At 40.6% G+C, this 10,521-nt stretch overlaps 1 protein-coding gene across 4 annotated transcripts in view; it reads left to right on the top strand.

Moving 5' to 3' along the window:
* The first annotated feature begins 664 nt into the window (after nt 1-664).
* Nucleotides 665-10,521, top strand: part of FYB1 (FYN binding protein 1) — a 132,010-nt gene continuing 122,153 nt past the window's right edge. For all 4 annotated transcript variants that reach the window (XM_084782905.1, XM_084782901.1, XM_084782904.1 and 1 more), the window contains exon 1: nt 665-762. In XM_084782905.1, the coding sequence (XP_084639031.1) occupies nt 760-762 (3 nt within the window). In that variant the 5' untranslated portion in view covers nt 665-759. The remainder of the gene's footprint in view (nt 763-10,521) is intronic.

Genomic DNA, 10,521 nt, shown 5'->3' with positions numbered 1-10,521 from the left:
TCCCTTTATTCTTTTTTTTTTTTTTTTTTTTCATAGAACACAAGGATTTATTTTTTGCTATTGCCACTGTATTTTACATTGTTCTATTGCAGGTTCTTTTCTTTTTTTTTTTTTTCCCTTTATTCTTTTTAACTTTATAGTTGTTGTGGTTTTTTTTTCACTAAAGTGGTATGTATTCAAGTTTAAAAACCTGAAAGACAGAGTGTATAACAAAACAAGACTGACTTGTTATACCTCCAGTCAAATCCATCACTGCTAACATTTTTGTGTGCATGGATATGGATAGATAATTGATAGATATGGATAACGAGATGGATATCAGTAGGTAGAAGACAGAAAGAGATGATAGAAAGATAGATAGATAGATGATACATAGATGGATAGATAGATAGATAGATAGATAGATAGATAGAAACAGATACATACATGCACATGTGTTAAAAATAGACACTTTTAAATAAAATCAGGTTAGTAACACTGAGAGTTCAGTATCGAGACACTTTTTAAACAAGGTGTTAATCATTGAGACCTGGAAGCTTTGTCTGCTCCTTCTCTTGTGTTGTGGCCAGTCCTACACCGTTCCTGGGCTGAGATAAAATGCAAATAGAGCCTTCCATATCAAAGAGTGAAGGCTGGTTAGACCACACTGCTCAGAGAAGGAAGTACGCTCTTCACAGCTAACTTGCACACTCACTGCTGCCGGAGTCACAGCATCTGCAGAGTCACAGAGTGCCAGGAGGTCACCTCTTTCCAATAAACATGGTAAGTCATAGATTTTATGACTCTCGCTGGTCTCCTGGAAAACATGCTGATCTTCCGTACTGGGGAAGAGGGGGCTTACAGCCGTGTTCTCACTGCCTGTGGAGTCGCCACTTGCCTACTGCTGTCCTTGTCTGGAGGAAGCTGCTTTGTCTGTTATGCCCTTTGCGATCAAGGCTTCAGGAGTTCCCTTTTCTGATTCTAGCTGTCAGAAGGGCGGAAGGTATCCATCTCACAGAAAGAAAAGTTGAATCCTTTGACCCTGAAGAGAGCTACGTGACAACAGTACCATAGTCTCGGTTCCTGGGTGAGCGGTTTAGTGTCAGACAGAGATCCCAGTGATCAGCCTTAGGTTACATTACCGGCTAGGGGTGCCATTTGGCAACATAGGGGATTTTGGTGAAGGAATTATTTTGTTAGAAAATGCATTTTACTCTTTTCATTAAGCAAAGAAAACAAAAATCAAATATTCTGACCTCAGGGACAGGCTGCGTTCCCAAAGTTAATTGAAAGTCATTATTTGGAGCACATTAAAATAGTGAGAGGGTTCCCAGCTGTACCAAAAAACTAGTTTAACCTAAAATGTAGCCAGGCTATAACATCAACACCCTGCTTCACAATTTCCCCGTTATTTACCCATAAAAATTCAACTCCCCAAACTGGGTAGGATTTTGCTCCCGACTCAGGAAGAAAGACTTTTTTTTTTCTAACTCTCATAACCATGCCTGCATACCACCTACCACCCAAAGACTGGGCATGTGCTATCCCTTCCCTGGACACAGACAGTTACTTTCTTTGGGGGTGTGCCCACTGGGAATACGGGATCTGATACTACAATGTCCATATTTGCTGTAAGGAGGAAAGAAAGCACAGGATTCATCCGGTAGTGTTTGCTGCAGAGAGTACAGAGGGGTCAGAGAGCATAACCTTGCACCCGAGAAGAGGGTGAGCAGGAAGGCAGACAGGGTGAGAGTTGCAGAGTCACAGCGGTGGGGAGGGGAGGGCTCAGCTAAGGAAATGGTGGCACGCAGCCCTCCCAGCAGCTGTGTCTGCGGTGTCACTTACCAACCCTTCAGTCTCTCCACACTGAGCCTTTTGGGCCCAGGATTCTTAGGAACTAGCTTTACTTAGCTACCGATACCTTCTTCAAAACTGAAAGAGGACACTATGGTTTCCAAGGAGCTACAGGGTGTAGATGTCTAAAGCGACAGTTAGGGGAAGGAAAAGAAACTTATCTGACTAGCTATTTCTCCAGAATTGCTATTTGCTCACTGTAAAAGTAATACCTCTTAATTGAAGAATTCCTTGGAAATATTTATAGATCTATATAAATGAAACAATAAAGAAGCCTCTAGTCCTAAGGGACAATCTATAAATGTATATACATTCTCCTAGAATTTCATCAATTTTAAAACATTTTATAAATATTATTTTCTGTATAAAGCTATTCCTCACTGTGTTTTAATTTAAAATAATTTGACTACTATGCAAGTTATAGTGTCATTTTATGTGTTATTCCATAATTTGTCTTAATCATTTTCATAGAGATGGAGATTACTTTTTTTCTCTTATTTCTATTTTCCTCTCTCTTCCTTTAAGATAGCACAATTAGATATTTCAGTTGTTTTTGTTTCATTTTCTCCCTTTTCCTTACTGTGATACAGAAAAGATCATCATCTCATTGATGATTTTCCATGGACAAAACTATCAGAAAAAAATGACCAAGTGGGAGAAAAACCAACACATTTATTTAAGACTTCCAATACCAAATCTTTTTTTTTTTTTTGAGGATACAGTTAAAGTTTGCCTCTTGACAGTGGCAGAACAAATAACACCTATGCAACATTGTACGTGCATGCCTATCCATACACACACACACACACACACACACACACACACACACGTCTTTGCAGATTATCAAGATTATACGTTTTTATCTCTCCACAGCATTATCTTTGACAGACTATAACAGGCAGACTCTAACTTTCTCCTTGAAGATGCAATAGTATAATCCAACACACACATGCGCGCGCACACACACACACATACACACACACACACACACACACACACACACACACACACACACACTGTGAATTTACCACTCCTTATAGGTTAACTTTGTTTTCCATTCTTATGCTTTTTTGAAAATCTCTTAAGTTCCAGGCTGTTTCTCAATCTGATGCCAGCGCTGGCAGGGATTTTCCTACTGATGAGCACAGAAAGGTGCAATTAATTATAAAGCAGCTCTCATGACATAGGCACATACCAGACACTGGCGAAAGTTGGTCTCCTTCAGTCCAACCCCCGATACATAGTTTCTTAAGAAGACATAGACACTTCCTAGGTCCCAAGGAGAGAGAGATACTGGTAGTTAACACTGGTAAGACAGGGATGCTGTTATTAAACCGTGTAATAACTCTTAGAGACATTGACTGCCTGCACTAGTTGCTTCCCTCGTCACTGTGCTAAGAAACAGCCTAAGGGGAAAAGGCCTTATTTTGGACAGTCATTTAAAGGGATGTAGTCCATTATGGTAGAGCGGGTTTGGTGGTAAGACCAGCTCTTGTCACTGGCAACAGCAGTGTGTGGCTGTTGCTCATACTCGGTAGATCAGGAAGCAACACCCTGGCTGGAATAGAGACTGGTGTATAACTCGTAAGACCTGCCCACAAACACATCAGTAAGCCACTTCCTCTAGCTAGGCCCTACCTCCTGAAAGTACCACAGCTGCCCAGGACCACTCCACCAGTGAGAACCACGTGTTCAAGCCTATAAGTTATAGGAGGCATTTTTCACTCTAACCATAATACAGCCATTGAGCATTTGATAGCTCAGAGAACTAAGTCTCAGAGAGTAAATAACTGACTTGCTCCACACAGCTTACTAAGTTTTGGAACTGGGATATGGAGACAAATCTGCCTCTTTTCAAAGCCTGGGGTTTTCTACATGTTGCAATACTCTAGAAATCAATTCCATTGGGGGGGGGGGAGTTTCTGAGCCCAGGTCTGTCTCCTCCTCGAGCTAAGGAGCATTCTTTACAAAGGTGATCATTCTTATCTGAACAAGAAATCAGTAGCCACATTTATTTCAGTCATGACCGTCACGAATTTCCCTGCTTTCAGAGTGCTAGCTCCAGGGAAAATATTTCAGGTGTCGCTGGGATGGGGTAGTGAAAGGGTGGGTTCCTGGCTTTGCGTCAGAAGTGGAGATGAACTAGTTAAATACCTCCTATCCTCTTCCCTCCCCTCCCCCAAGCTCTTCGGCCATGTTACCACACATGATGACCCAAGTGGTGACATCGTCCTCTCTCAGTGACTTATTGGTAAGGAACCTGCAGGCTATCGTATGAGGGAAGCACTCAGTGCTAGGTAAGAGTGAGTACGTCAGGTTTTCCGATGGCTGAGCTTATGTCCCACCTAGCAAGGGGCACTAGGATGCAGGCTCAGTCTCCTCATTGCTTCAAAAAAGCTCTTGGCCCAAACCCTCTCCAGCAGCTCAATGAAGCTACAGAGCTAGGCTAAAAGTGTTCTCTGATGCTGTCCCTCAGGATGTGATTCTAGAATTTTAAAGAAAATGGAGGAAGGCAAAGGATCCAACATCTCAAACAGAAGGCCCTAGACAGCGTAGGTAATTTTATAGCTCTAAATAGAAATAATAGAATGGTACCTTTTCACATGAGAAGTGTTTTTAGGCATGACAAATGTACAAAATGTACAGGAAAATATACAAGCACATTCTAATAATGCACACTGCTTTTCTAATGCTCACAGCACACAGAAAGATGTTTTATGAATAAATTTTGAAGATTTTGAGAAATGAAGTAAACGTTGTATATGGGGTGTTTGATTTCTTTTACTCTTTGCATTCAGCCCTTCTGTCTACATGTGAATTTCAACTAAAGACATGTGTTGGAGGTATGTTAGCACTCATCCATCCATCATCAAAGGCTTGGTAGGCCCTGTCACCACGTCTGGGCTCTGCTAGCCAGTGAAAACTGTGTGAACAATGCAGATTGAGTCTTGTATTCCCAAAGCCTCCATTCACTGATCGGCTGTCAGACTTCAGTTCACCTCAGGATCCCCAGGAAGGCCAAGAGTGGGGTCTGCTGCCTCTGAAGAGGCAACTCCCTGACCATGCCTAGAGAGCCATTGCTCTTTGCAATTAAACAGTCACAAAGGAAAGAAACCAGCAACAAACAACACTCTACTCTCTAAAGGAGACTATCAAGGAGCTAAATTAGAAAACAGAGGGAGCCGGTCTCTCTTTCTGTCTCACTTTATTTATTTATTTATTTATTTATTTATTTATTTATTTATTATGGGTATTAATGTTTTGCCTACATATATGTCTAGGTGAGGGTATCAGACACCTTGGAACTAGCATTACAGACAGCTGTGGGTACTGGGAATTGAACCCAGATCCTTTGGAAGAGCAGTCAGTGCTCCTAACCACTGAGCTATCTCTCCAGCCCCTGGGAGATGGCCTCTTTTGACAGATAGCTGGAGCTGAGGTCTCAGACAGGGCTGGTTTTCCACTCTGACTGCACCCTGGAACCTTTGCAACAGTCTCTAAAGCTCCAAATCCATAAAACAGATACCTGAGGTGTGGCTTAGTGAAAAGACCTTGGCATGGGAAACAAGCTAAAGATACCCAGTTAAAGAAAAAAAATAGATGAAAAAAAAAATGCAAAGCAGGATTGAGCTCAAAGACCAGGTTGGTGGAAAAAGGAGACTGACAAGCTGTGGTTAAGGAGCAGGCCACAGTCCCATGATTGCTGGGCCTTGAGGGCTGCCTAGTTTATTTTGACTACACTAATAAAATGCTTTTACAGCATGGTTATAAACCACAGACATCTGCACCTCATGGTTCTGGAGGTTGTGCTAGAACAACTGGGTTCTGGTGAGAGCACCCATGAAGTTCGCAGACTGTTGACTTCCTACTGTGCGCTCATGTGATAGAAGAGGCAAACAAGCTCACTTGACCTCTTTCATGATAATCCTATGCATGAGAGTGGAGTCATGGAGTGTAAACACTCCACAAAGGCCCTCCTCTTAATACCATGCTTTACTGCAGTAGTTCTCAACCTTCCTGATGCTGCATCCCTTTAATACAGTTCTTCATACTGTGGTGAACCCCAGCCATAAAAACTATTTCATAACTATAATTTGGCTACTGTTATGAATTGTAATGTAAATATTTGATATGCAGGATATCTGATATGCAACCCTAAAAGGGGTTGAGACCCACAGGTTGAGAACCACTGCTTTGAGGGATAGCCTATCTGCAAATGTGTTTTTGAAGGACAAAATCATTCAGGTCATGGAAATTACTCTTATTGTTGTGTACCACAAGAGTCACTGAAGACCACTGAACAAAAGAGTGAGTGCTGGGGGCTGACTCACAATTTTGGTGGAGCTCTAAATTGAAGTGTATCCTTCTTATAGATACCATTGATCTAGTATCTTGTAAAATAGACTTTCAACCAAAACTAATTAAAAGAGATAGAGAAGGACACTTCATAGTCATCAGAGGAAAAAGACACCAAGATGGCATCTCAATTCTGAACATATGTGCCCCATATACAAGAGTACCCACATTCATAAAAGAAACATTACTAAAGCTTAAATCATACATTGAACCTCACACATTAATAGTGAGAGACTTCAATATCCCACTCTCACCAATAGATAGTTCATCAGGGTGGAAACTGAATGGAGAAACAAGGAAACTAATAGACATCATGAAGCAAATGACCCTAACTGATATATACAGAACTTTTCATCCAAACACGGAAGAATTCACTTTCTTCTCAGCATCTCAAGGAATCTTCTCCAAAATTGACCATATCCTTGGAAACAAAGCAAACCTCAACAGATGCAAAAAGATTGAAACAATCTCTTGCATCTTATCAGACCACCATGGATTAATGCTGGAACTCAATAACAGCAGAAAGGTCAGAAAGCCTACAAACTCATAGAAACTGAACAACTCCCTACACAATGATATCTGGGTAAGGAGCAAAATAAAAAAAGAAATTAAAAACTTACTAGAATCAATGAAACTGAAGCCACAACATACCCAAACTTATGGGACACAATGAAAGCAGTGCTAAGAAGAAAGTTCATAGCACTAAGCTCCTATATAAGGAAATTGGAAGCCGGGAGTGGTGGCACACACCTTTAATCCTAGCCTTTAATTGGGAGGCAGAGGCAGGTAGATCACTGTGAGTTCTAGACCACCCTGGTCTACAAAGCGAGTCTAGGTCAGCCAAGGCTACACAGAGAAACCTTGTCTCAAAAAAAAAAAAAAGAAAGAAAGAAAGAAAGAAAGAAAAGAAAAAGAAAGAAAGAAAAGAAATTGGAGAGATCCCATATTACAAACTTAAAAAACACCTGACAGTTCTAGAACAAAAAGAAGCAAACTCATCAACAAGGAATAGATGACTGGAAATCATCAAACTCAAGGATGACATCAATCAATTAAAAACAAAGAGAACAACTCAAAGAATCAACAAAACCAAGACCTGGTTCTTTGAGAAAATCCACAAGATAGACAAACCCTTGGCCAAACTAACTAAAAGGCAAAGGGAGAGTACCCAAAATCAACAAAATGAGAAATGATAAGAGAGACGTAACAACAGACAATGAGGGAATCCAAATAATCATTATGTCGTACTTCAAAAGTCCATATGCCACAAAATTTGAAAACCTAAACAAAATGGACAATTTTCTTGATAGATTTAATGTTTAAATATCATCAGTTTTTCCTTACAGGATAAGTATACAGGTTCTGAGGTACAATGCCTCCTAGGACAGTGCAGCAGGTGACGTGAGGGACTACAATGGAGGCCCAGTTGGAAGATGGTGTTCCAAATCAGAGCTAGAAGGCTCCTGTAAGGACTGAACTCCAAACTCCCTACATTTTACAGGAAGCCAAGTATGTGAAAAAGTAGAAATTCCTGTGTAGCGTGAAGCAAGTTTGAAGCCAAAGATGAGCATTTCCATTTTTGAGTGGTGTCTTTCGCTCACGTATTTTGCCAGTGTGTGTGTGTGGGGAGGGGGTGGGGGGGGATGAAACAAGGGCTACTTCTCAGAGCATAGGTTGAGACACTAAATTTGTTCTGAAGTGAGTAGGTGTGGTCCTCTAGTTCTTGGTTTGGTAACTTCAATATCACTTCCCTAGTTCTTAGATGTGAATTCTACCTGGCCTTTGTCTCCTCTGTGTCCTTCTGTTAAATATAACACCACGAAATAAAGTAGTCCATGTCTGTAATCCTAGTAATGAGAAGGTAGAAGGGGGATTAACGTGAGTCCAAGGCCTCCTGGAGCCTTGTAATGAGACGTTATCTCAAAAATAAATAAATAAAATTAAATATATACTTAATTTAATAATACGATTTTCTCATTCCCATCTCCTATACTTAATACATACTAGCACTCCAACACTTGCTTAGTAAATGAAAAGAAATACTTAAATCTGCATTTTGCTCCTTTTTGGTTGTGTGTCTCTCCTTCCCTCTTCAGAGAAATGCCTGTTTTGAAAGTAGCCTCTAGCCTTCATAGTCATATTTTTATACTTTTGTTTCAGCTATGGGTACTTATGAAACATCATCTAATAGCTATATAACTTATATAATATTAATATAATACTGTTTAGGGACTTTTAATAGCATCTAAGGGTTTGGTTTTTCTCATTTTACTGTGCACTGTCTTAATACATATTCATCACTTTGAGGCAGTAGCTCCCCTTTGAACTGCTGTAGAGTCCAGTTACAATTCATTCATCTATCAGAGTTTCATTTCCTACCATTATTTTAAATTTCCAAATTATTTTAATCTTCTTGCCCAGAGTTCATTCTACAGAAACACTATGTCCCAACTTAGCCTCAATGGCTCCTTCAAATTTTGTTCTCCTTCATCTCTCTGGATGGATCCTAAGTTGACTTCCCAGCTTCATCTTCTAATTCACTCATTCTTCCCTCAGCTGTTTTCTAGGGTGCCCAGAATTCCCAGTTTTCCAGGACTTCTTCAGTGTCTTAGTCAGGGTTACTACTGCTGCTGTGAGGAGATGCCATGACCAAATCAACTTAGAGAGGAAATGGCTTCCTTTGCTCACCCTTCCACAGTACTGTCATCACTGAAGGAAGTCAGGACAGGAACTCAAGCAGGGCAGGAACCTGGAGGCAAGAGCTGATATAGAGTCCATGTAAGGGTGCTGTTTACTGGCTTGCTCCCCGTGGCTTGCTCATCCTGCTTTCTTATAGAATCCAGGACCACCAGTCCAGGCATGACTCCACCCACATTGGGCCAGGCCCTCGCATCAATCACTAAATAAGAAAATGCTTTACAGCTGGATCTTTCTTTCTTTCTTTCTTTCTTTCTTTCTTTCTCTCTTGTGATTCTGGTTTCTTTTTTATTTTATTTTTTACATGTACATTTATATTATTACACATATATACAATAAACTACCTATAGCAAGAATAACCATGAAACAATCAGGAATTAAATAAACACTACATTCTTAGTGTTTTGGCTATTTGTATTTGACAGACTTGAAGAAAACATCTTTCCTATCTTGGTGCGTCTAAAGTTCTGAGTGCAAATCAATCTCCATCACAACTTAAAACATCTGTCTAGACCTAAATACATCTTAATCTCTAAACAATAAGCTTCATTGTAAAACTAAGCTACCTGGTCTTCAACTCCATCAGAGACTTGGGAAGGAATAAACTTGATTACCTGAGTATGTGCGAGGGCAGGCTAGTAGCTTTCCAAATGTGATGATGACAGAGACAGTTTGTTGCCTGAATAGTCACCAAACACTATTATGCTGGAGCATCTTCTTCAGCCTTCTGGCCCAATGTATCTAACAGACATATTTGTGAGGCAGGAACTGTTGAGGACTTGACTACCCTGTCTTGATAGAGTTCAGCCATCAACTCTGCTTGCATCCAGATGCCTCTGCCTTGTGTTAAGTTGACATAAAACTAGCCAGGACACTCAGTTTAATCACTGGCATCACAAGGCCGTGGAGCCTCAGCTCCATCAGATGAAAGTTGTCCCTGACCTTATCTGTGTCCAGTTTTATCCCTGTATTGCTTCATCACAGCAACAACGAACTTTTGATTTCCATTTCTTAAAAACTGGTCACTTTACTTAACTACTGTGCAGTCTTGCTGATATCTGCATACTTTTGTTCAAATATTCTTGGAGTATTATTATATTTCTTGATAGAATCTACTTTTTTGGGTTTTTTGTTTTTTGTTTTGTTTTGTTTTGTTTTGTTTGAGATAGAGTTTCTCTGTGTAGCCTTGGCTGCATTAGACTCACTTTGTAGACCAGGCTGGCCTCAAACTCAGAGATCTTCCTCCCTCTGCCTCCCAATCCTGGGATTAAAGGCATGTGCCACCACTGCCCAGTTTACATTCTTTTTTTTTATTATTAATTTATTCTTGTTACATCTCAATGGTTATCCCATCCCTTGTAGCCTCCCATTCCTCCCTCCCTCCCATTTTCCCCTTACTCCCCTCCCCTATGACTGTGACTGAGAGGGACTTCCTCCTCCTGTATATGCTCATAGGGTATCAAGTCTCTTCTTGGTAGCCTGCTATCCTTCCTCTGAGTGCCACCAGGTCTCCCCCTCCAGGAGATGTGGTCAAATATGACGCAACAGAGTACATATCAAAGACCAGTTTACATTCTTAAAATCATTTCTACACTGCTATCTTTTTCATCTAACGTATGGTAAGCCTATATTTTG

This window comes from Acomys minous (genome assembly GCF_964271855.1).
Source record: "Acomys minous genome assembly, chromosome: 5".
Classification (NCBI taxonomy): Eukaryota; Metazoa; Chordata; class Mammalia; order Rodentia; family Muridae; genus Acomys; species Acomys minous.
This window is presented reverse-complemented; position numbering and strand designations above follow the sequence as displayed.